Genomic DNA, 27,223 nt, shown 5'->3' with positions numbered 1-27,223 from the left:
TATCATATTGAGAGATCTATGATCTTATCAGGCCTATGTGACAGACACAACTCTCCAAAGTTGAGAATAATTCAAATCTAATCTCAAAAGCTAACATCTTACTACACACTAAGACACCCAAAAAATGGGGAATAAACCTTGAGCTGTCCTTGATTTTTTTAGCCTCTGGGTGGGTCCATGATCCCCACCATTCCACAACTAAGTCTGAACATTTTTCTTGGTTCTTTCCTCTTACTGAAGAAGCAGATGGATGTGCCCAAGTAGACTGACCATGGGGTTAAATCCTGAATGACCTTTATTACAATCTAGGCACTCAGATATCTACTTGTCTCAAGTCAATAATCCAATGTCCTTCAAATGTTCTATTGTAATAGTGCTTAAATATTCTTTGAGGTTTTGAACATTTCAAGCCATTTCCTATTGGAATTTCAGAGGGAGAGAGAGAAGAATCATATATGGCAGGTCTAAGACCCCAAATGGCAGAAATTTTTCTGCATGGCACCAGTCTAGAAAAGCTTTGTGTAGATGTGGGATTTAGGATGCTTTTGGGGTGACAGACCTCCATTACAATCAAAATGTATTCTGTATTTCCTTCTGAAATGGGTCTAGTTAAGAACCACCTAATTAGTGAAGTAACACTCAAAAGGAGATCTTTTTAAACCACTCAGATTTCTGCCTCCATCTTCCATTCCAGATCCCAAAAAATATGCCTCACTCCACCCCACCCCCATCCCACACTCCAGCCACCTTCCCTTTAGTGAGGTTGTTATTACTGCAATGTGCCATAATCCTTTAGTCTGTTGGAATAATGAAGAACCAAAGTGGGAGGGAAGCCACACGTCCCAGGCCTAGAATTCACAAAAGAACTTCTATTTACATGGCTAAAATTATTTTCAAGTTAGACCACATACGAATTGTATTTCTGTGGTTGTTGTGAAAGCATTAATATGCTACATGCAAACGTTAAAAAGTCTATTTTTTTTATAACTCAGTTCTGGCATTTATTTATGTTTTAATATACCAGAAACCTCAAAATTTAGACCTGGGTTTCTACCCCTGGGGTTCCTCTCCCTTTACTTCTGAGAGATCTTTGTTAGAATCATTGATCAAGTTCCTACTACTGAGGTGCTTCTAAAGTCAAAATAAGGGGTTGACAGTGAGCGACCTTATCTAAATGTCAAACTACAATTAAAGGAATGCTTAAGGGATTAAAATTGTAGGTTATTTTAAAATAAAAATTATTTCTTGGATGTATGTTAGCAAAATATGAAGTCCTAGAAAATCCACAGCACTAATCAAGAAGACTTGAGCTACTAGTCATGTGACCTCAATCAATTCCTTTTAACATTTCTGGGCCTCTAACATCTCAACTATCTCGAAAAAGGGGCCTCAACCAATTAGTCCCTTCAAGATCCCTTTTAACTTTAAGACCTATTTTGTCAATAATTAGAAGAGTTTACTATATAATATTTTTCTTTTTTTTTTTTTTTTCAGACAGGGTTTCACTGTTACCCAGGCTGGAGTGCCGTGGTTATTGACAGGAGTGATCATAGCACACTGCAGCCTTGAATTTCTAGCCCCAAGCGATCTTACCACCTCAGCCTCCCAAGTGGCAGGGGCTACAGGTACACACCACAATGCCAGCTTTAAAAATTTTTAATAATTAAAAAAAAAAAAGAACAAGGTAACCTCAAAAATTATTCTGAAACCTTCATAAAGATCTTATAATAATTGTATGGTATCATGAAAACTGTCCCTTTGGCTTGGCTGTCATTTGCTTCACATAATGCCTGAGCCACAGGAAAACTATTTTAACACTCTGAGAAGATTAAATAGTTAATCCATTGGGAAACCAAGTTGAATCCACAAATCCCCTTTCCAAAGAGAAGCAGTGAAAATAACAACAAACAACTTTGTTTTATTTTGAATAAAATTGTCCTAATGATATACAGTAAACAAATACTATTATCTGCCATGCATTTTTATTGATATGTTTTTCTTTCTAATCTGAAACTCAGATTATGTCAGGCCACATGTGATTTTTACAGAAAGCAATTATTTATAAGTCCAAGACTCATCTTTGAGCATGCCTTGGGGAAAAACACTTATAATAATGCATATTCCAAGTCAATTTATTTAAGGAGAAAGAGATGAGAATTGGAAGATTGGGCATATTACAGTATTAACTGCTAAGATAATTTCTGCTTTCATGGTTTCACTAAACTGGAATTTCTAGTGCATCATTCACTACCCCATAATTATGCATCAAAATATTAACCAATTAGCAGGTAAGATGGCAAGAGCTCAAGGGGTAGTAATAATTAGACATGAAACCTGAAGTTCCATTGAGTCCCAAATAACAAACAGGTCCACTACTTAATAAACCATATCTGAAAAATGACTATCAACTCACATTTTGTAAATGAAATTATTTCATTGACTTTCTACTTGCATTATCTGCTGGCTTTTCAGTCTACTCTCTTTCATTTCCATTATTTCCTCATCCAAATACAAAGACATATAAGTAGGGCATGATATAAGTAATATCCTCCTAATGCATGGGCATTTTGTATGAAATATGTTTGGAAGTGGGGCACAATTTTTTTTAAATCGTTGTCTGTGAGAAATGTATGAACTAAAAAATGTCATTGAGAAAAATAAAGAGAGAAACAAAAACTCAAATCTAACAATTATCTTTCATTTCTGGTATGTGCTATGATTCTGTTGTGTGTTCATTCCCACATATTTCATGTGTTTAAAAAGCATTGTACTGCTAGATCTAAGCTCCATGAAAGCAAGGACAACATATGTCATGTTTGTTGTGGTGGGAAAGTGTCTGGCATGTAATAGGCACTTAAAGATTTGCTGCATTAAGGATGAAAGGAATAAATAACCAAACACCAAATAATCATCTATTTCCATAAAATAAATATTTCTCGGAGGTCTTACTCATTTGCTCCCATATTTTTTTAACATTAAACTGTTTCGAATAATTTACCTCACATGTATATTTGAGTTTCAACTTAAAAGATCCTTATTACATTGAAAATGTTAAGTAAAATGTTTAAAAAATATTTGGAAATATGTTTCAGAGCACAGCAATAGATATCAGAAACCTGAGTTTGAGTTCCAGTTCTGTTACTTAGTAGCGAATAAACCTTGAGACACATTTTTCTCCTCTATAAAACAGAGACAATAATAGCTGCCCAGGCTATCTCATAGGATTTTAATGTAGAGCAAATAAAATATTGTTCATTCGTATTATAACCAGAATGGGACAAAGAGACCATTACAGCCTACATGTTTCTTCTTCTGTAATAAGGATACCTAAAGAAATTATATTATTAGGAAAGTCAAGTTTGAAATATTAAAATAGTTCCTTCCTGTTAATATAGAGGCATTGTTAGTGCCTGCAGTTTGACTAACAACAACTAAAATCATATTTAACAGACTGCACATGAAAAGTTCTTACAACTCTTGATATCTTTAGGTTGACAAACAAGCATTGGGAAAAAGAAAAGTATAGTGAGGTCACATTGCAAATAAGTGCTAGTGACAGACCTAAAACTGAGCTTCTGAATGTCCAAATAGCCCCTAAGCCTGCTGAGCAACGCCACTCCTTAGAGTGCTTTGGTAAGGTGAAAACCCAGCAAACCGAAACACAAATTAGACCACATTACACACTAATACAAACTCACTGCAAAGAATAGGTACAGTTCTCTGATAAAGCCAGGCAAGGAAATTTTAGTTTCTACATACAGCGAATAACACAAAAACACAAAGGTGCTTTCTGTATCTCCCATTTTCACTAAACTCTTGACATATATTGCAAGCTAAAGTTATTGAAAAGGAAAAACATTTCAAAGTTATTGTGTCAGAGATAGGGAAGAGAAAAAGACACATCATCTCATAATGTATTAGATTTAGAATGTGAAATGTTTGACTTTATCATTTTGAGTTAACCATTCGATTCAATTCAGTATACTTAGATAATAAGAATAGATTCTACATTGTACTTTATTGTTCATTTTTGTTGGCGACATCTATCTAAGCCATCCATTCAACTTACCACATTTCCTAGGAAACCAGCTACCTGATTATTGAGTCTAAAATCCATACCTTCCTACACCCATGCACTCTGAGGAAAAGAAGTGTTGCTGTTGAATCACATCTTACATCTCACACATATATATATACACATATACTTCTGTGCGTACGTGCATATCCACTCTAAAACCAGACACCCAATATTTTGGTATTTTCTTAATCTAAGGATGTGATTAGTCCATGATGGGATGTCTGTGAAAAGTTTTATTCTAAATGTATTCCTCACATTTTTAAGTTATAGTACAGTGGTATCCAATAGACACAGATAATATGAAAATTAATTTTAATTATATTTTATTTAACTAAATGTAAGCAAAGTGTTATCATTTCAACATATAGTCAATATAAAAATTAAAATATTTACATTTGTTTCTTCGGAGTAAGTCTTTGAAAGCCAATGTATATCTATTACACTTACAGTTCTAGTCAATATGTACACTAAATTTTCATCAGAAATACTTGTATCACTATTTCTATTTCAAAACTTTACTGTTGAAAAAGTAGATCCAAGTTGTTCGAAACATACTCAAAAGTTTCTAATAACTGGATGAAGGACCAATTTTTAAATTTAAATTTTAACTAATTTAAATTAAATAAAATTAAAAATTTAGTTTCTCAGTAGCATTAATCATAATTCAAGCACTTAATAGCCACATGGGGTTGGATAGCAAGGGCTATTATCCAAATCCATATCTATCTCAATGAAAGAAACCCCACAGAACATCTCAAATATACTGCCAAAAGGTATTTTTGGAAACTGAGTAAAAATTGCTCTCCCTAAATGAGAAACTTTCTGTTTAACATCTTTCTCCCAAAGCTGTATATAACCCATTCACTTATCTTGAGAAACCTACAATAGAGTCATCAGCTTTAACATACTGATAAGCCTCTAATAAAACATAAGCACCTCTAGGATGCATTTCCACGATTGTATTATTCCTTAAAGGAAAAAAGCAGGTCAAATGTTTTTGTTGATTTTGTATATAGACATACAATTTTGTATTGATTTATTTATTCTGCTGAGGAAAGCTGTCACAAACTGAAGGGTAGGGTAACAGGATGCTGGAAAGATTAAATAATTTGAGGAAATATTTTAGTTAAGTTCAGGTCCTGTCTTAGCTGTATCTTTCCTGGCAATATCAAAATATGAATAACCTGTGAAAGTCATTCAGTAACCGAACTAACACCAAATCAAGAACAGGCAACTGACCCAAACCTAAGCGAAACTTTGCAAAGCCATGTTCTTGCCTCTCACCTCTGCAGGGTTAGTGGTTAAGAACTTGGTCTATTGAGTCAAGCTATCTGGGTTGGAACCCTGGCTCTCTCATTTGCTACCGATTTAACTTTGGATGGTTTACTTAATCTTTCTGTGCGTCATCTGTAAATGGCCATAATAATAACAGGACCTAAGTCACAGATTGTTATGAGGAATAAATAAGACTTTACATGAGATAAAACATCTTAACACAGCACTAATCCTGGCACACAGTTTAAGTCAAACTATTATCAGTACTTTTAGCCCAGAAATCAGGATAACAGAGATGAGGATATATCTTCAATAAATAATGGTTATAAATGAACAATGTAAGTCCAAATACTTTATAAATACTAAAGTGCTATATGAGCATAAGCTATTTTTATCCTATATAAAGTAAGTTTACAGGGTAGCTCTGTTCAGAGAACAATGTATTTAATGAAAGAAATCCCCGATTTAGCCAGGTGCAGTGGCTAATGCCTGTAATCCCAGCAATTTGGGAGGGACGGCTTGAGCCCAGGAGTTCAAGACCATCCTGGGCAACACAGGGAGGCCCCATATCTACAAAAATGTATAAAAATTAGCCAAGCAAGGTGGCACATGCCTGTAATCCCAGCTACTCAGTAGGCTGAGATGAGAGGATTGCTTGAGCCCAAGAGGTTGAGGTTGCAGTGAGTTATGATGGCGCCACGACACTCTAGCCTGCATGATACAGCAAAACCCTGTCTCAAAAAAAGAAAGAGGAAAGGAAAGGAAAGGGGAAAGGAAAGGGGAAAGAGGAAAGGAAAGGGGAAAGGGGAAAGGAAAGGGGAAAGGAAAGGGGAAAGGAAAGGGGAAAGGAAAGGGGAAAGGGGAAAGGGGAAAGGGGAAAGGGGAAAGGGGAAAGGGGAAAGGGGAAAGGGGAAAGGGGAAAGGGGAAAGGGGAAAGGGGAAAGGAAAGGAAAGGAAAGGAAAGGAAAGGAAAGGAAAGGAAAGGAAAGGAAAGGAAAGGAAGAAGGAGTCCTGAATTCAACAAATGGAATCTTTGCAATGTGGCTTACTAAGTTATGTTGAAGTTTTTATAAAGCCTTTCTCCAAAAATCAAACCGACAGTCATTCACCTAAAAAGTCCTAACATGCACATCAAAACAAAATACAAGTTATTTATCAGTCAACATCAGTTTAGGGTCATCCATGTCTCTACAGGCAAAGAAGCATCGGATTTAACAGAATGGTCAACAAACTGCCTTGTGATAGTCCAGAGAATTCACACATAAAAATCTCAAATTTCTAAAAACAAATTGTTTTCACTGATACTGTATGCACCTTCTTCACCTTCCTCGATCAGCTCTCCTAACAAAATTGCCCCTTATTGGGTTTTTGTCTTTTTCCTTCCCCTTTCTCCACCCCGGTGCAGTCATTAACTGGTATTAAAGGGCTAAAAGAGAGGTAGTAGCAGTGAATAGGAGAAACAGACTAATCTAACAATTGGATAAGTAACCCTAGAATAACCAAGGCCTAATTAAAACTTCAAAAGCCTTCTAACAGGTGATTCTAACCAGTCATAAAACTGTCACCTCCCTGGGTGGGAAAAAAAAAAAAAAAAACTTAAAAACTCATTTTATTCTTTAATTAAAGATACAAAGTATACAAAACAGCCATTACTATTCCCAACCCAAGATGTGTCACTAAAATAGTAACTATAGAAATGCTTAGAGGGGAGAATTTTTAAAATAATTTTCTGGAAAGACTACAAGACTGGGAGATTGTTAATAATTTCTAATTTCTTGGAGTGTAGATTATTTTTATAATCCTTAAAGCATAAATAAAGGAAGCGAATTAACAGTAGACTCTCAGAGCTGTGAAAGTCACGCACTTACTCTAGAATGAATGCTTCATTAATTTTTCACACAGTGTGATGATGTTGCAATTTTCCATGAGCAACTATCAGAGCTTTCCTTCTTGATAAGTATCAAACCAGCCTAAATTACATCGAATACTCGTGCCTGTCATTGGCAGAAATATAATTTTGATGTACCTAGTATTTCCACTCACACCCTGGCCTGTATAACGTTACGATTACATTGCATCCACCCTGCCTAACGTCAGTATGTTTCACACAGTCACCCCTTTCACCCTTCTCTGGCCAAAGAGTTTTCTTCCTTCTGTAGACCTCTCCCCGGTGGATTTTACCTTAAATTCCACTTCCATTCAAACACCCAAGAGGCCAGATCTGTCTCTTCTACCCACACGCGAGGGCATATCTAGATTCCCGTGATGCTGAAAAAGATGTCCCATTTGCACAGACATCAGAACCCGAGTGGGCGCGCGGCGGGCCCTGTGGTCGCCGGCGCTGACAGTCAGATGCTTTGTCTCCTGCCTGGGAAGGCCGGAGCTGCATGGACACGTATGACAGACATTCTAGAACTAATAAAAAAGAACACCACAGCCCCGCGCAGAGGCAGCTCCTCCCGGACAGGCGATAGTCCAAGGCGGCCAGACCTGCGGCGACTGATCCGGCGAGGGGACGGAGGGGAGTGACGAGGGCTTTTCCCCCGGAGAAGTCAAGACGCCCCCCCAGGGACCCGGGGCCGAGCAGCCGCCAGCCACCTGCAAACACAGACGGCGTGAGGGCGGCGCAGTCTCCCTGCCAGCACCCGGCCGCGCGTGCCAGGCCGGCGGGGACCCACTGCCTCAGTTTCCTCAGCCGCAGACCCCGGCCGGGACGCCCCTCAGGTCGCTCCACCCCGGCAGCCGGTGCCCCGGGCCACAGCCAGGTCCTTGCCGCGCCCTCACCCCGCCGCCCGCCGCCCGCCGCCGGCAGCCCGTCCTCACCTGACAGCCACCCGCACGGAGCTCTCATCCGGGGCGCCCAACATGCTGGCGGCGGGCGGCGACAGGGCCGTTGGGCCTCCGCACCGCAGAGCTGAGGCGCCGCCGGGGCCGCGGGACTCGGGCACAGTAGGCTGGGGCGTCTGCGGGCGGCCGGCTCACCTCCGCCGCGCTCCAGCCATGTTGGGCGACTGAATGGAAAGGTGGCGGCGGCGGTGAGGCAGCAAGAGGAGGAGGTGATTCACTGCTCGCGGGTGCCCGCCCCTTCTCCCCCGCTCACCCCCCAGGATCTGGGGCGGGGACGGAGCGCGCTTGAACGGTGACCGCGCCGGTGGAGAAGCCAACAGGCCGCCGGCGGCCTCGGGGCGGCCGGGTGAGTGCGCCCTGCCCCCTCCGGTGGGGACGCGGCCTCCCAGCGGCCGGACTGGGGACTCCACGCCCGCCGGGGCTCTCCCGGCTCCTCGCCCCGCACTGCGTCAGCCGCGGCCGCGCGGCTGGGCCCTACCTAGCCCTCCCCCAGCCTGCGCCCCGCCCTGCCCTCGGCGGGTCACTGCCTGGCGCTACTGGGCAGGGAGGAGAGGGGGAAGGATGCCTGCGGCCGGCTGCCCTCGCCCGAGGGCGACCAGCCTGTGCGCCCTTCCAGGCTCTTCTAGGAGAAGGAAGCAGCCTGTGCAGGCGCTGCTGCCAGGTCCCTTCTAAAATCGAAGCTTGATTCAGCGGCGCGCCGGGAGCCAGCCAGCTGCTGCTCCGGTTCGGCTTTGTGTCCCACGCATAGCCTTATTGTCCTGTCTGCAGCTTGGACTTTGACCCCCTTGCCTAGCCCCCAGCTGAACGCTCTCCCTCCTCCCTCCCTGGAGTCGATCATTCATGCTAAACGGACTCCCGGGTTTGTCCCCTGTCTCTGGACAGCTGGGCTGTTGTACAGTCCATCGCCAGTTTACCAGCTCGGGTGAGATACGGAAATGATTTACTCGAGACTCCTGAATACGTTTCTGTTCAATCATTTGTACACTGGTAAATGAACTGCACCCTGGTACTGCCAAGTGTTCCCAGAACTGAATATATCCACCAAGACCTGCTGTGTAGTAAATCCTTCCAAACTGATTTTCTTTCCCTTCTGGCCTTTAAAAAGCACCTCCCAATCCCAGGATTCTCTCAACATTGACCCATTGTGGTTTCTGTTTGTCACTATTGTGCTTCTACATGCCTTCAGATAGCTCTGTGGAAACAGCCTTTATTAGCTTTGCCACAGAGTATCTTTTGTGGACTGCTCCATACATCTCTATAAACAAACATGTGGCTTCATACAAAATAGTATCATAGATTAAATGGCACTATCCAAATAAAGGCACTACCTCAAATGCCTACAATCTACAATCACACACCTAATCATCTTGTTCAGCAGTGATACAGCAGCGTGGCTCAGAGAAGGCTGCAACACTTTGGGAAAAACAAGAAGTGTTTGATGATTTAAACGCATGGGAAGGCAGATGGGGTATATAATGATAGATAGTTTTAAATTTATTCTGTCCCTTAATCTCACTACCCCTAAATCTTAACAGACATGTAACTGGGAGGTAAAGAGGGTAGAGATGCTGAGTATCCTTCTATAGATCAAATTGGTAGGAAAGCTCTCCTCTGGTTACTCTTTGGAGGGCCTTCAGCCTCAAAATTTATCCATTAACAAATCGGAGCTGCATTTCACCCTGACCTGGCAAGCCCATATCTGGGTGGATCTGGACTGGCCACCTTGCTGCTTTTGTTGATGAAAGCTGCAAGGAAAGCAAGAATGGCCCAGCACATTTAGCAAGAAAACTAAAGAGAAATTTGTATAATTCAAGACCCTCTTTAAAAAAAAAAAAAAAGTTCTTTTTATTTTATTTTATTTTGAGACAAAGTCTTGCTCTGTCGCCAGGCTGGAGTGCAATGGTGTGATCTCGGCTCACTGCAACCTCTGCCTCCCGGGTTCAAGCAATTCTTCTGCCTCAGCTCCTGAGTAGATGGGACTACAGGCATGCACCACCATGCCCAACTAATTTTTGTATTTTTAGTAGAGACAGGGTTTCATCATATTGGCCAGGCTGGTCTCGAACTCCTGACCTTGTGATCCACCCGCCTTGGTCTCCTAAAGTGCTGGGATTACAGGCATGAGCCACCGCGCCCAACCTATTTTATTTTTTGAGACAGAGTCTCGCTCTGTCGCCCAGGCTGGAATGCAATAGTGTGATCTCAGCTCACTGCAACAACTTTCTCTGGGGTTCAAGTGATTCTCGTGCCTCAGCCTCCAGAGTAGCTGGGATTTCAGGAGTGTGCCAACACATCCAGGTAATTTTTGTATTTTTAGTAGAGATGTGATTTCACCATGTTTACCAGGCTGGTCTCAAACTCCTGACCTCAAGTGATCCGCCCACCTCAGCCTCCCAAAGTGCTGAGATTACAGGCATGAGCTGCCTCACCTGGCCAAAAAAAAGTTCTCATTTAAAATAACAATAGTGTACATATATGTCTCAGTAAGAGGAGTCACAAACACAAATGCCTACAGGAGCCAGGCAGATAGCTCAGAAGAGCGGAGCAAGGTGACTACTATAATAAAGGTGAGGACTATCACAGGCCCCTTCCAAAGGCGGTGGCCATCCTCAAGTCTGGCTGAATATTGCCTTGATGAAATGCAAATCCAATGCAGCCAAGATTTTTGTTTCTTGTATGTCTGTTGCTTCTCAAGAAAAAGAGAAAAACAGATCTTTATGCAAAAACTCCTTAGTTTTAAACACCAACAACTAATTCAGCACAATATTTACGTATGCTGCAAACCAGTCAAAATATGTCTCAGGCCAACTATAGTCCTAAGACACCAGGCTGGAACTTCTGGACAAAATATTAGCACCAATAATAGCTGTGGCTTTGGGTTCATATTGCACACGGTTTCAGGAAGAGGCAGTGTAGAATTTCAAATTCTCATTAATGACCTTGTCAGTAATTTTTCCCCAAATCTCTAAAGTTGTAAAATTAACATACTATTTTGTATTTAGTTCAAATTCATGTATAGCTACTATAACACCTTTCCTTTTGACTCCTCTAAATAATCTTAATTTTAAAAAAGTTCCAAGGGCAGAGCTTTTACTGCAAGAGTGGTTTAAGTCCTATTCCAATCATTGACTCAATAAATATTTTAAGTGATTATATGCAAACAAAGTGAGGGACAACAGTGATTTAGAGAAGAATAAGACAATGTCAGTACTTACAAGGAGTTTACTGTCTAGCACAGGAAGATATATTTGAAAATACGTAAGTGGAATAACAGAAATTACAAGAGAAATATGATGAATTTTACCTGGAAGGGTAAGGAATTCTTCAGATATAAACTGCTCGGGATGGTCTCCCTGAGTCCACTCTTGCCTTCACATTGCAGGAATAATGTCTTTTTTTTTTTTTTTTTTTTTTTTTTGAGACAGAGTCTCACTGTTGCCCAGGCTGAAGTACAGTGGGGTGATCTTGGCTCACTGCAACCTCCGCCTCCTGGGTTCAAATGATTCTCCTGCCTCAGCCTCCCGAAGAGCTGGGATTATAGGCACGTATCACCATGCCTGGCTAATTTTTGTATTTTTACTAGAGACGGGGTTCTGCCATGTTGGCCAGGCTGATCTCGAACTCCTGACCTCAGGTGATCCGCCTGCCTTGGCCTCTCAAAGTACTGTGATTACAGGTGTGACCCACCATGCCTGGCCAGAATAATGTCCTTTAAAACGTAAGTCATTTATGTCATTTCTCTGCCTGAAACCTTCCAATGGCTGCTAACCCAAATAGAATAAATTATTCTAGACTTTTTAAGACCTTCACACCCTGTCCCTGCCCCCAACTCTGACCTCACATTTTGCCGCTCTATACCTTAACAACTACTTTTTGGTAAGACTGGTCTTTCTATCTCTGGAACTCATAAAGTTCTTTCCTGCCTTAGGGTCTTTGCACTAGCTATACCCTCTCCCTGGAATGTTCTTTCCCCAGACCTTCCCATGGTTGGCTTTTTTTTTTTTTTCTTAATTTCTAGGTTATCAGTTTAAATGCTGTTTTCTCAGAGGCCTCTCCTGATCACCCAATCTAAAATAGCACCCCCACAAAGACCAGCTACCTGATTGGCACCACCCGGCGCAAAATGAAGATGTGAGGGATCTTGTAAGAAAAGGAGGATAAAAATGGTATGAAAGGTACAAAAATAGAAAGCTTTTCCCCTTCTTTAAGCTCTCTCATGTCATGGTGTTTTTTTGTTTGTTTGTTTGTTTGTTTGTTTGTTTGTTTGTTTGCTATTTAATGTCATTCTCCATAAAGAAAAGTTAAAGTTTTAGATTATTTCCATGACTTTTTCCATTTGTCTTTATAGTGTACAATGCTGGTTTTAAGTATCAATAGAAGAGTATTTAACTCTTACATGGGATTATAAAAATTATACAACTTATTTCATAGTTCATACATCCTTATGTATTTATTCTTAACAGTAGAAACCTTGCACAAAACTAACTCAACTGTTTTTATTTCATACACACATATGCTACTAACATTTCCTACCTTTGGCTTACAGATTATGTCAGGAAGAACTGAAAAGAAAGGAAACTACTCTGTCCCATCTTTCCTTTCCTTTTACTGACATGGTCTGGCTCTGTGTGCCCACTCAAATCTCACCTTGTTTGTAATAATCCCCATGCATCAAGAACAGGACCAGGTGGAGATAGTTGAATTGCAGGGGCAGTTTCCACCATGCTTTCTGATAGTGAGTTCTCATGAGATCTGATGGTTTTGTAAGGGACCTATCCCTTCACTTGGCACTCACTCTCTCTTGCTACCCTGTGATGAGGTGCCTTCCGCCATGATTGTAAGTTTCCTGAAGCCTCACCAACCATGCGAACCTGTGAGTCAAACCTCTTTCCTTTGTAAACTACCCAGTCTTGGGTATTTCTTCATAGCAGCATGAGAAAGGACTAATACATTACATCATCACTTTTGGAGTTAATGGCTGGCTGCTACAGGAAGTTATGAAAGAAGAAAAGAATAAGACTGGGTTCTTTGGTCATCTTTCAGAATGTCATTGCCTTCTTTTTGCATTGGAAGTGTTAAAGTAAACTATGGCCTGAGAAGGACTCTGTCCTTCTATGTTTGAGTCCTTGTTGATGAACTGTAACCTAGCTTAATAGACAAAATTTAAAACCTAACTTTGTAGCATGCACCTGTAACAATAGCTGAGTGTTGGCCAATCCCAGCAGCCATACTTGAACCACTCATAGACTGCAGAATGTGCAAACTGCATTCAAATAAGGCAAACACCGAGTAGTAACCAATCTCACTGTTTCTGTACCTCACTTCTGATTCCTGTACATCACTTTACCTTTTTTGTCTATAAATTTGTTCTGAACACGAGGCACCCCCGCGGTCTCTGTTAATCTGCTGTGATTCTGGGGGCTGCTCGATTCGCAAATTGTTCATTGCCCAATTAAATTCCTTTAAATTTAATTCAACTAAAGCCTTTCTTTCATCAGAAGCAAGTTCTGGTTTGAGAGAAGCATGGCTTCTAAACATATAGGTATCCCTGCTTCCTCCATGGAAGACATAGAACATTTATTGCACACTGGCTTTGAATCTCACTGAATTCCCCAGGGTGGTGATTCAACCAGAATTCCATGCTTATGAGGGATCACAAATGCTACATAAGAATGGCATGGCAAGGAACAGAGGACATGCATGTTGCACATATGTCTTCTGCTTATTCATATGTCACAGTGCCTTATCAAACCACACTTATAAAACACAAGTCCAAAGATAAAATTACGAATGTCAAGACAATGACAGCAGAACATTATCAAACCGAGAGTGTGGCCCTTCTGAACAGAAGGTTCTGTGTAACTGCGCTGATCTCTGACCCTGTACACCCAGTTACGTGCTATCATATCAGTCTTTTATTTCTTCGTAGCCCTTATCACTAGCTGATATTGTCTTATTTTTTGTTTATTGTCTGCCTCCCTGCATTTGAATATGGGATCCAAGATAGCAGGGATCATTTCTGCTTTATTCACGGATATTTCTGTAGTTCCTTCAACAGTCTGACACGTAATTTAATGTCTGACACATATTAAGGGTCATTAAATATTAGCTGAATGACTATATGTCTTTGGACAAATATGAGCCCTTTCTAGTCTCAGTTTTTTATAAGTAATGTACTTCCAAGCTTATTGAATTGTTTAGGGGTTTAAAGAGCTTTGTTTATCATATGTAAATCACAGCACCAGCTCCCAGTAAGGGCACATCAAAACTAATTTTATAATAAATATTTTTGCCCAGCATGCTGGCTCATGCCTGTAATCCCAGCAGTTTGGGAGGCCGAGGCAGGTGGATCACCTGAGGTCGGGAGTTTGAGACCAGCGTGACCAACATGGAGAAACCCCATCTCTACTAAAAATACAAAAAATAGCCAGGCGTGGTGGCACATACCTGCAATCCCAGCTACTTGGGAGGCTGAGGCAGGAGAACTGCTTGAACCTGGGAGGCAGGGATTGTAGTGAGCCGAGATCGCGCCATTGCACTCCAACCTGGGCAACAAGAGCAAAATTCCATCTCAAAATAAATAAAATATTAAATATTTGTATAAATACATTGTTTTTTAAAGCAGGTACTGATGCTGCAGCTGCACCTGTCTTAGGTACATTTGGAAGAAAGATTCATTACAGCACCTACTGCAAGGCAGCCAAAAAGAGGCAGTTGAAAAGAAGCTACAGCATGCATTAGTGTAACTATCTCACTGGTTTTCTCCCTCTAGGCCATCTACCCTGTGTTTTCTAGTTTCCACATTCTAATCAGTCATTAAAAGTTATTTGACTCTTCCTTTTGGCTGCTAGCAGAAAGATGAAAAGAAAAAGATCTGATTATAATTTTGTATGCAAACAGCTGGCTTTGGAAAAGCATGCCTAGACAACCATCCCTTCAGAAATATTTTTGGAAAAATCTTTAGAAAGCTAACCCTTAATGCCACAATCAGAAATATCAGTTTTCCTTCAGTGATTATTTATGAGTCTGTGTGTGTGTGTGTGTGTGTGTGTGTGTGTGTGTGTGTGTGTGTGTACATTTTCCCCACTAACAATGAAAAGCATTTACATGTGTAGGGCTCTTTCATCATGCCAGTGCATGGAGCTAAGTGCCCAACAAGTGTTATTTCACTTAATTCTCTCAACAACCTAGAAGGTGGGTACATTTATTTGTTTGTTTTTTTGTTTATTTATGACAGGTTCTGCCTTTATCGCCCAGGCTAGAATCCAGTGGCATGATGACGGCTCACTGAAGCCTCAATATCCCAGGTTTATTAAGTTTATTAATTTTGTGGAGAGGAGAATTCACTACCACACCAGTTCCACCTACTTCCCAACACACACCACCACCACCACCACCACTGTAAGTTAATGGTAGAGATAAATTAAAATTCAGGTATCTTGACTCCCTTTTCTGAGTTCTTTGTCCTTCACTGTTAGTTTCACTATCATTTTGTTTTTGGGACTTAGAAAAAATCTCTGCCTGCGGTACAACAAGTGTTTGCCTGTGAAGAATATGTGCTGAAATAATGAGATGATCTTAAATTCTAATAGTAGTAATTTATCTTATAATAAAAGCAGTTTAACATTTTATAAACTCATTTTAATGACTCATAACATTACTAAAAAATCAAACTTTTAACTATATACATATTTTCTCTTTTTATTTTTATTTATTTTGAATAGGGTAGGAGTTATTTCTGGGTTGGATATAAGGGTTTGAGGAAATTTATTTTCCTTCTTTGTATCTTCTTTTACTAGTTGAAATTTTTAAAATAATATAAATCACTTCTGAAAAACAGTGAAATTCTAAGAAAAAAAAGACAAGAAGCTCAACTTTTATTCATTAAGAATAAACAATTAGATAAAATTTAGATTTCATCGTTCACATTTAAGATCAGAGTTTGAAATCTAACTGAATTTAAGGACGTGGACCTGAGTTCCTTGTATAAGGGAAATTCAAAGAATAAAGCCTCCCCTCCAGTGCTTTGGACATTTATTGAGTTTGCAGCGTATGTGTATTGCAGACAGCTTGATTACCCTCAAAGTACTGGCCCAGTTAATTGCATTCAAATGCAAATTACAGCTATTAAGTCATGCTGGTTCTGAGCCAAAATCTCAAGCCAAATTTGTAAGAGGAGTACATTTTTTTCTTAACTGTGCAGGACCAAACCTGATAGGCAGTTTGGGGTAGTCATTCATTAGAACTTCATTCTTTGTGTGTGTGTGTGTGTTTTTTTTTTTTTTTTTTTTAAGTGTATTATAGAACTGAATCACTGAAAGATAATTTTATTAGCCATTTTTAAGAGAGAACATTTCACCATTTACTACCCCTTCATCTTTTATTTATTCATCAATATCACCATTCTTTTCCCCTATCTGTTGATTGGAGTTCCTGCCTTTTTGTTTTTGTTTTTGTTTCTTTTTTGTCCTAACCATTTTCTTTTCTTGTTACCGCCACATGGATACTTTTCAAATTCTCATGGTTCTGGATACCCTGAGCCAAAAGATTAATAAAGCCCTAAATTTTTCATCTGTATTCTATTTCCAAAAACCTCTTTCAATTAAAAATATAAAGTTGTCTTTTAAGTTGGGGATAATATATATTTCCCGAACTTCTTCACTGAACATGTACTTAGATTTACCTCCCCTCAAAAAAAATTTTTTTAAGCTACAGTAGAGTAACAAAGTCCTAACATCTAGATACCTCAATATTCCCTATGCAGATACCCATTTGGTAGAATTGATGCTTTTTAAGCAAAAATATGCATGTTACCTGTCTAAGATGCTTTACCTAACTCAAAGTAAAACTCTGCTTTCATCTCCTTGATTGATTCTGAGACCAGTTATTTCACAGTAGGCTCTACCAAGGAAGCCTTTCCAACCAGGAGAAACTGATGACATTTGTATTGATTTTATAATGCTAAGCTACTCCTCTAATTTTTGCAGTCGTGCAAAGTGAAAAACCATTTCTGATAGAAAAATTGTTGTTAAACTCCCTTTTTGGCCCAAATGACTCTTTAAAGGACTTGTTTCTAAATATGATGTTAACAATAGGGATTAAAAAAAGATATGGACACAGTAAGATGTTGATGGACAATAAATTAACAACAAGATCATGGCAGCACCTAAACACACTTGCTTATGCACGTACCACCACCACCACCACCACCACCACCACAACAAAAGGTGTTTTTTTGATGTCAATGAGAAGTCAGGGGGTAGGTACAGTGTTCATAGTACAGGAGTTTAGACTAATAGAAAATACAGGAAATGCTTTTAACTTTGTGAGTAGAAGAGTGATAAGATAAAGGCAGGAGTTTTTAAATGTGTAAAGTAAAATAAGATTTTAAAAAGGATTATGAATCTGGTCCAAGTCTATGATATGGATTGGGGACACTCAGGTCACCAGATCATATTGTCATACTTTTTTAGTTATGACATGGCCTGAACTAGGCTTTTTCTTTTTCTTTTCTTTTTTTTTTTTTTTTTTTTTTTTTTTGAGATGGAGTCTCACTCTGTCTCCCAGACTGAAGTGCAGTGGCACAATCTCAGCTCACTGCAACCTCCGCCTCCCAGGATCAAGCAATTCTCTTGCCTCAGCCTCCCGAGTAGCTGGGATTACAGGTGCATGCCACCATACCCAGGTAATTTTTGTATTTTTAGTAGAGATGGGGTTCTCCATGTTGGCCAGGCTGGTCTCAAACTCCTGACCTCAAGGGATCTGCCCTCCATCTCCTAAAGTGCTGGGATTACAGAAATGAGCCACCATGCTCGACCTGAACTAGGCATCTTAATAGTGCATATGGTAAAAATGGAGAAGTAGAACTTACAAATGAAAGACATTCTAAAAGGAAAAATGAATAGAAATTCGCAACACAGGAGAAGAATGATACGAGGTTAAGGTATTAAATTTCCTGCCATTGAAAATGCTCAGTCATAGGCTAGAAAAACACTCCCTGAAGATATCATCAAAAAGATGAAAGCATCAACTAGGAAGGATGAGGGGGAAATGTGAACTAAAGGGCCTCTTGAAGTCCTTCCAGTCGGGGATTACGAATTTATGAGTGGTTTTAAAAAATATTCCTAAATCTAGGCAATTGAAACATTAGGATATTAGCAGAAACAGGATATTAGCAGAAACAGGCAAGTTGAGTGGGAAGAAAGGAAAACTCGTCTGATAGGAAACAGAAAGTATATGGTAGAAAGAACACTTGGGTTGGAAGTAACATGACAAAAATAAAGGCAGAACAAGAGTATCAAGGTACTAGACGAACCCAAAGGAATGAAGACAGGGAAGGAGTCAATGGATCTATCACATCAGCAAAGCTAAGTGTAACTATGAGAGAATAGTTTGAATAGGACAGGGGAAAGAAAAGCCAGGTGTCTGTCCGGGCGTGGTGGCTCATGCCTGAAATCCAACTCTTTGGGAGGCCAAGGTGGGCAGATCACGAGGTCAGGAGACCGAGACCAGTCTGGCCAACACGGTGAAACCCTGTCTCTACTAAAAATACAAAAAATGTGTGTATGTATATGTGTATATATATATATATATATATATATATATATATATATATATATGTTAGCTGGGCGTAGTAGTTCCAGCTACTCGGGAGGCTGAGGCAGGAGAATAGCTTGAACCCAGGAGGCAGAGGTTGCAGTGAGCCAAGATTGCACTACTGAACTCCAGCCTGGGCGACAGAGTGAGACTCTTGCCTCAAAAAAAAAAAGAAAAGAAAAGAAAAGAAAAGCCAGGTATCCAAGGAACTAAGAATTGGTAGTAGGAAGGCAAGGAGAGAGTTCACAACTTCAGAAAACTCACTAATGAATGTACAAAAGGGATCAGTCTAAATTCCATTTCCATTTGTATATTACTAAATCAATTTAAGTGTTTTAGCACATAAATGATTCCATATTTAAAACTACTTTCATCGGCTTGTCTGAGGAAAGACTAGCATTTCGTCACTCTCCCTTTCCCTCCTTCTTTGCTTTCTTATTCTTTTTCTAATGCCTTATAACCAATAAAACAAATTAATATCCATGAGCCCATACTGATATAAATAAATCATGGAAGAAATAAATAAATGAGGGAGAAAAGGTAGCTATTTCTTTGAATAAGAGTATACCAATTAATAAATATAGAAGGTATGATGGAAATAGAAAATCACTATTAGGTGAACATCCCAGTAATAATTGTTATAGACAAGAAATAATTGACAAATGTTAAAATTAGTGGATGAAAGTATTATGAGAAAAAAGATTATCATACTGTCAACATATTTTCCCTAAGATGTTTCAATGAGCCCAGACCAAAAAAATAATTTTCTAGTGGAGAAACCTAGCAGACAACATCTCAGGTATGAAATCAAAGTTAATATCATTGGTGATAAGACATATGAGCATCCTGTGCCTCTTAATAGGATGCACTTTGAAGGGTACAACATCACTTCTCTGATATTCTTGCAAAAAATGCATAACCTCAAACAAATCTTGAGAAAACATCAGAACAACTCAAACAGACATTCCACAAAATAAATGATCAGTACTCTTAAAAGTGCCAAGGTCTTGAAAGACAAAGAAACAGTCACAGATAGAAAACTAAGAGGACATGACAGCTAAATGCAAAGGGAGATCCTAGATTGGGTTCCCTGGAACAGAACAAGGACATTTTGTAAACAAATGCTAATATTCTGGTTTGATAATTATGGCATACTTACATAAATTGTTATATAAGGGCCCCTGGGCATATGGGAACTGTGTGTTCTATTTTACAACTTTTTGTAAGTCATTTTTTTTTAATAAGTTAAGGCTGGGTGCAGTCACTCATGCCTGTAATCCCAGCACTTAGTGAGGATAAGGTGAGAGGATTGTTTAAGGCCAGAAGTTTGAGACCACCCTGGGCATCATAGGGAGACCCAGCACTCCTATTCCCCCCGTCCCTTCCTCCCTCCCACCTTTCCTCCTGCCCTCTCTTCCTTCATCTTGCTCTGTCACCCAAGCTGGAGTGCAGTGGCCCAATCTCTGTTCATTGCAGCTTTTATCTCCCAGGATCAAGTCATCTTCTCACTTCAGCCTCCAGAGTACCTGGGACTACAGGCATGTATCACCACAGGCAGCCATTTTGTGGTTTGTTTGTTTGTTTGGAGAGACAGGGTTTTGCTATGTTGCCCAGGCTGGTCTCGAACTCCTGAGCTTAAGCAATCCACCTGCCTTAACCTCCCAAAGTACTGGCATGAGCCACTGCACCTAGCCACTACAAAAAATTTATAAAAAATTAACTGGGCAGGGTGGGGTGCACATGTAGTCCCAGCTACATAGGAGGCTGAGGAGGGAAAATTGCTTGAGCCCAAGTATTTGAGGTTGCTGTGAGCTGTAACTGTGCCACTGCATTCCACATTCCACCCTGGGTGACAGAGTGAGACCCTGTCTTTAAAACAAAGAAAAAATAAATTAATGTACACACCTATACTTGTGTGTGTATGTGTGTGTGTATACACAGTCATGTGTCACTTAATGATGGGGATACATTCTAAAAAATGCATCTTCAGGTAATTGTGTCATTGTACCAACATTATAGCATGTACTTACACAAACATAGACCATACAGCCTACTACACATCTAGGTTGTGTGGTGTATATAGCATGTTACTATACTGAATGCTGCAGGCAATTGTAACAAAATGGTAAGCATTTGTATATCTAAACGCATCTAACCATAGAAAATGTACAGTAAAAATATGGTATAAAAGATAAAAGATGGTACACTTGTGTAGGGCACTTACCATGAATGGAGCTTGCAGGACTATAAGTGAGTTGCTCTGGGTGAGTCAGTGGGTGGGAGTGAATGTGAAGGCCTAGGACATTACTACTGCACAATACTGCAGACTTTATAAACATTGTATTCTTAGGCTACCGTAAATTAATAAAAATTTTTCTTCAATAAATTAATGTTAGCTTATTGTAACTTTTTAACCTTATACATGTCCAAAGTATAGGTGTTAGTAATATTTTAAACTTAGAAAACTATGTATGAAAAGTATTGTACTATGATAAAATATAACTTCGAATTTTAGAAAGAACATAAAACTATGGTTTTTAATAGTACTTACATATTTTGGTTATTCAATATTAAAATATAAAGATATAAATTTTATTTTTGTAGGACATAAAAAGAACTATTAACTCAAACCTCAAGCTGTTGCCAGAACTAATGCATTATTTTCCCAGGAGGTGCCTGTCTCCAGCCTGTCCTCTCCTTAATTCATCCCACACATTAGCATCTGTATACCAGAACAACTATCAAGTTACCTGTGAATTCATTTTCTATCATCAAGATTTTGGAAATATTTATCTGAGTATTTGGTTTAAAAAAAAAGAAAAACTAGTGACTGTATAAAATCAAAATACTAGTAATGTTGTTAATAGTGAAAAATCCTCACGGGTCTGCAGCGACCTCAATTCTTGTCTCCTCGGAAGAAAGAATTCAACCGAGGGGCATAAGGCAGAGGGAGAAACCAAGGCAAGTTTTAGAGCAGGAGTGAAAGTTCATTAAAAAGTTTCAGAGCAGTACCAGGCGCGGTGGCTCACGCTTGTAATCCTAGCACTTTGGGACGCCAAGGTGGGTGGACTGCCTGAGCTCAGGAGTTCAAGATCAGCCTGGGCAACACGGTGAAATCCTGTTTCTACTAAAATACAAAAAAAAAAAAAAAAAAAAAAAAACACACACACACACACACAAAAAGTTTCAGTGCAGGAACAAAAGTAAAGTACACTTGGAAGAGGGCCAAACCAGTGACTTGAGAGATTCATGTGAATAGTTTGACCATTGACTTGGGGTTTTATACATTGGTATTCTTCCGGTGTCTTCCCTCATCTCTTCTCCCCGATTCTTTTTTTAGAGTGGCTGTCCACATGTGCAGTGGGCTGCCAACACTTGGGAGGGGCCACATGTGCAGTGTGCTTCCTGACATTGTGCACGTGCTCATTGAGGCATTTTTCTCTTACCAGTTGAGTGTTCCTATAAGGTCATAACCAGTTAAACTCTGTCATTTTGCTTCTTAGTGCGTATTCATGAGGTCACTCACCCAACTCCTGAGATCTTATCGGGAAGCTGTGGATTATCAGTTTCAGTTGTTTCTGTCTGTTGGGAGACTGCCTTTCCCTGTTGCTGGCTGCAACCAATTATTATTTTAGAGGCAGTTTAACCACCACCTGACCATCACCTGATGGTCGCCTGACATTCCTGGTGGGGCGGGTGGTGCCCTCTCCTGCCTTGCTCATGTCTGCTTGATTACCTACTATAATGGTGTCATGTGCCATATACACATGCATTTCTCTAAAACACTTCCACAAATATCAATTCCTTACTATTCCTACTAACTTGATAAGTTTCAAAATTGAAATGAAAGTATAGTTTGCAAGGCTGGGCGCAGTGACTCATGCCTGTAATCCCAGGACTTTGGGAGGCTAAGGCAGGCGGATCACAAGGTCAGAAGTTTGAGACCAGCCTGACTAACACGGTGAAACCCCATCTCTAAAAATATATATATATATATGGTTTGTTTCTAAGCACTGTATTTGCCATCCCCATACCTGAAATTTCCATGCTATTTTCACAATTTCCCTATCCTTGTAACAGTTTGAGCCTCCTGTTTAAACTTATCTCCACTTGGATCACTTTCATAATTCTTGTTCTTTATTAAATTCATGTCTTCTCAATGTATTATTTTTTCTGTCCAAGTATGGCAGTAAACTCCACTCACTTGACTGTAACCTCTAGCAAAGTACAGATTCTGCATCCTGTTCCCTAGTTGGTGTCCAGTGCTTACTATAAAGCAGTAGCCCAAAGAAGGTGTTCTATAACTGTTCACTGAACAAAAGGATGAATAAATGGCAACTTCTTCAAGTCCAAACGTTAACTAACATGAATATTAGTTAAGGAAACACTAGCTGCTCTTGGAACACAGTTTTATCAATTAAGCGGCAGCATGTTTTACTGCACATCCAGGGTATGTAGATGTGCCCATAGGTTTTATTTTGATCCTGCTTATTTTAAATCTGTGAAGCAATTCAGAGTCTCACACACACACGCACACACAAAAGGAAAGTTTCACCACACTAAATATCTATCATATTCTGGAGTGAGATATTAGACTCGGAAAAAGTCTAAATATAAATAAATATAATATAAATACAATTAAAAATTTAAATATAAATAAAATCTATGGGTTTACATAGAATAGTATGCAAACATGTGAACCATGATGGATTATTATTTTTTATTGCTTGTCACAGCTTCTTGTAGTCCTCATTAATGCATATTTGATGTTTTTATTTGGCAACATCATGCATCAATAATAATATTCTCTGCTTATTTTAATTTCCTAATTAATCTAAACACCACATTATTTTGTTTTGTTTTTACTGGTGGGTGGATGGAGTGCTTTAAAAATGTCATGTCTTGACAGGCTGGGGCCTAAGCCTGAGATAGAGGCCAAGGCCAGAATGGCAGTGCCCAGGCCCTGTAGGTGAGGTCTCTGGTGCTATCTCCAGAATGTGGCATGCATCAGACACTGAAGGAGATGGACTTTGAGAGGGAAATCCACTTGGTAACCATGAAGAAGAATGGCTATGATGCTCCTTACTCTCCCAGCCACAACAGGTACTACACTGTATGCCATTCTTGCTGGAAAGTAGAGCCAAGTTACTGATATTCCCAAATCCACAAAGTGCTACTGCCTACAACAGGTACTCTATGAGAAAGCTTTTGCTTTCTCATAGGCTTAATTTCAAGGTGGCAGATGATGACAAATTCTCCAGACTGCACAATGTTGCTTTGAGGGGTCAAGAAGACCTTTGTTCTCTCCTTTGAAACTCACACCAGTCCTAAGGCTGTCTGAGTTGGAAAGGCATGAGCAGCATGTGACCTGATGCCCTATAATAGTAACTCTTATGGACTAAATGTTTGTGTCTCTCCCACCTCCCCAATTAATATGTTGAAGTCCTGACACCCAGTGTGATAGTATGAAGGGACAGGGTTCTTGGGAGATAATTAGGGTTAGATGAGGCCATGAGGATGAGGCCCTCATGATGGGATTAGTGCCTTTGTAAAAACGGACACTAGAGAGCTTGCTCTCCCTCTCTCTGTCTCTGTCTCCCTACACATGCACAAAAAGGTATGTAATGACACATTAAGAAGGTGGCCATTTGCAAGGCAGAAAGCAAGCCCTCACCAGGAAATGAATAGGCTAGCACTTTGATCTTGCATTTTCCAGACTCCAGAATTATGAGAAACAAATTTCCATTGTTTAAACCACCCAATCTAAGGTATTTACTATGGCAGCCCAAGCAGACTAAAACAGATTTAGGTACCAAAAAGTGGAGTACTACTGTAACAAATATCTAAACATGTTTGTGCAAGTGGCTTTGGAACTGTGTACTGGGTAGAGGCTGGAAGAGTTTTGAGGCACATGTTAGAAATATGGGTATTAGTGATTCTTGTGAGGTCTCAGATGGAAGTGAATAACCTGTTATCAGAACTAGAGGAAAGGTAATCCTTGTTATAAAGTGACAAAAACTTGACTAAATTGTATACTAGTGTTTTGTGGAAGGTAGAACTTGCTTGCAATGAAACTAGATATTTAGCTAAGGATATTTATAAGCAAAGTGTTGAACAAGTGGCTTAGTTCTTCCTGATTGCTTATAGTGAAACGTGAATGGAGAGAGAGGAATTAAAGAAGGAATTGTTATACACAAGAAAACCCAAAACTTGAAGATTTAGGAAGTTCTCAGCTGACCATATTGCAAAAATAAGAAAGCATATTGTAAAAAGCATACCAGAGGTGTTGCTAGGCTATCACTTGTTAAAGAGTTTATGGAATTATACAAAGAGAAACACTGCAAGTTTGAGCTGAAGGGGATGGAGATGGGATGAAATAAAGGAAGGCTTTTAGACCTCTTGGATTTGATAGGATGGGATGATAGTGCCATTTGTCTGCAAACATGCACTATTCATCAAGAAGAGGCAACAATGAACCTGAAGGTGATTAAGAGGGTGATCCAGGCCACTACCTTAGTTTCAGCCAGCCAAACGGCCTCTGCCTAAAGCTGTTGGGGTGGGACCCTGACCTGGAACCAAGGAGCAATGCAGCCAGAGAGCAGAGCATCAAGCAAAAGAGGATTATCCTCATGCCTTAAGATCTAATGAAATTTGCCTTACCAGGTCTTGGATTTGCTTGGGACTTGTCACTCCTTTCTTTCTTCTGAAATAACCATTTTTCAATGGAAATGTTTCTCTTATGCCTGTTCTACCATGGTATTTTGAAAGCATATAACTTTTTTGATTTTACAGGTTCACAGCTGGAGATGAATTTTGCCTCAGTATATATCATACCTCCAGTTTCACCCATATTTTATTTAGATGATATTTAGATGAGACTTTGAACTTTAGACTTTAGAGTTGATGCTGGTATTAGTTAAGTCTTTTGATGCTATTGGGATGGAATGAATGTATTTTGCATGGAAGAAAGACATGTATTTTGGGGGACCAAGGATGGAATTTAGGGACTGAATATTTGTGTCCCCCACCCCCAAATTCATATGTTAATGCCCTAACCTCCAATATGATAATATTTCAAGATGGGGCCCTTGGGAGATAATTAGCATTAGATGAAGTCATGTGGATGTGGCCCTCATAATGAGATCATGTGTATGTGGCCCTCATAATGAGATTAGTGCCCTTATAAAAAAAAAGGAAGGAAGACCAGCTCTCTCTCTCTCTGTCACTCTCACTCTCTGATGATAGAAAATATCATCAGGATATTAAAATATTCCTATCTTTTAGAAAGAGGTCAGAGGGGAAACCAGAGAGAAGATTTGAGGGGTGAGTATTACAAGTGATAAAACTTGAACAGATTATCAAACTCCAAATTACTCATGTGATGATGCTTACTCATTTGGGAGGGAAAGAGGGAGATCCCTCCCTCCATACACAAAAATTAATTTTTAGGGTATAAAATATCTGCATATAAAAACCAAAACTATGTAAGTATTAGAAGTAAATATAAAATATGTGATACAAATCAAAAGTTTTTAAAAGAGAAACTTGACAAGTTGAGTACATAAAAGTTTTAAACTGCTACAAAAAAAGACAACTTGAACAAAGTTAAAAATAAGTGACAAGGCAAAAGATTGCTATATATGTATTACAAAGGATTCATATCCAAAATATGTTTTGTTTTGTTTTTGAGACAAACTCTCACTCTATAGTCCAGTCTGGAGTGCAGTGATGCAATCATGGTTCACTGCAGTCTCCACCTTACTAGCTCAAGGTATCCTCCAACCTCAGCCTCCTGAGTAGCTAGGACCACAGGTGTCCAACACCACATCCAGCCAATATTTAAATTTTCTGTAGAGAAGGAGTCTTCCTATATTGCTCAGGCTTGTCTCGAATTCCTGGGCTCAAGTGATCCTCTCACCTTGGCTTCCCAGAGAACTGGGATTACAGATGTGAACTACTGCACCCAGCCCAAGAATATGTTGTAAAGCTCCTACAAATCAAAATGAAGAGACTAAAAAAAGTTTACAGAATGAGCAAGAGATATGGGCTGACCATTCACAAAAGAGATCATACCAAACAACAACAACACAAAATGGTGCTCACCTTACTAGTAATTAGGAAAATGCAAAATAAGGCAAAAAGTCAGTGGCATTTTTGACCCTTTAGATTGTTACTAATAATGGCTTTCTGATAGAATCACAAATGTGTTCTCAGTGTTTTCCATATATTAATTCATTTAATCCTCACAGTAACCCTATGATTAGGTGCTATATTGTCATCCACATTTTACAGTTGAACTGAGGCACGATATGGTTTAGTAACTTATACTGAGGTCTCACAGCTAATAAGTGGCTCTAGAGTCAATGCTCTAACCATTTCATTACATTGTCTATCAACTGGTAGCAACCTTTCTGGATGATAATTTGG

At 39.6% G+C, this 27,223-nt stretch overlaps 1 protein-coding gene and 1 long non-coding RNA gene across 18 annotated transcripts in view; one reads left to right on the top strand and one right to left on the bottom strand.

The window, feature by feature from the left end:
• The window catches only part of LOC105470146 (kinesin family member 21A), a 159,155-nt gene extending 150,716 nt beyond the window's left edge, over positions 1 to 8,439 (bottom strand). For all 17 annotated transcript variants that reach the window (XM_024789242.2, XM_071071874.1, XM_071071875.1 and 14 more), the window contains exon 1: positions 8,177 to 8,439. In XM_024789242.2, coding sequence (XP_024645010.2) covers positions 8,177 to 8,220 — 44 coding nt within the window. In that variant the 5' untranslated portion in view covers positions 8,221 to 8,439. The remainder of the gene's footprint in view (positions 1 to 8,176) is intronic.
• Positions 8,435 to 27,223, top strand: part of LOC139356807 (uncharacterized) — a 124,219-nt gene continuing 105,430 nt past the window's right edge. The window contains exon 1 of the long non-coding RNA XR_011609240.1: positions 8,435 to 8,546. This is a non-coding gene — a long non-coding RNA (uncharacterized lncRNA). The remainder of the gene's footprint in view (positions 8,547 to 27,223) is intronic.

This window comes from Macaca nemestrina, chromosome 10 (assembly GCF_043159975.1).
Source record: "Macaca nemestrina isolate mMacNem1 chromosome 10, mMacNem.hap1, whole genome shotgun sequence".
NCBI lineage: Eukaryota > Metazoa > Chordata > Mammalia > Primates > Cercopithecidae > Macaca > Macaca nemestrina.
This window is presented reverse-complemented; position numbering and strand designations above follow the sequence as displayed.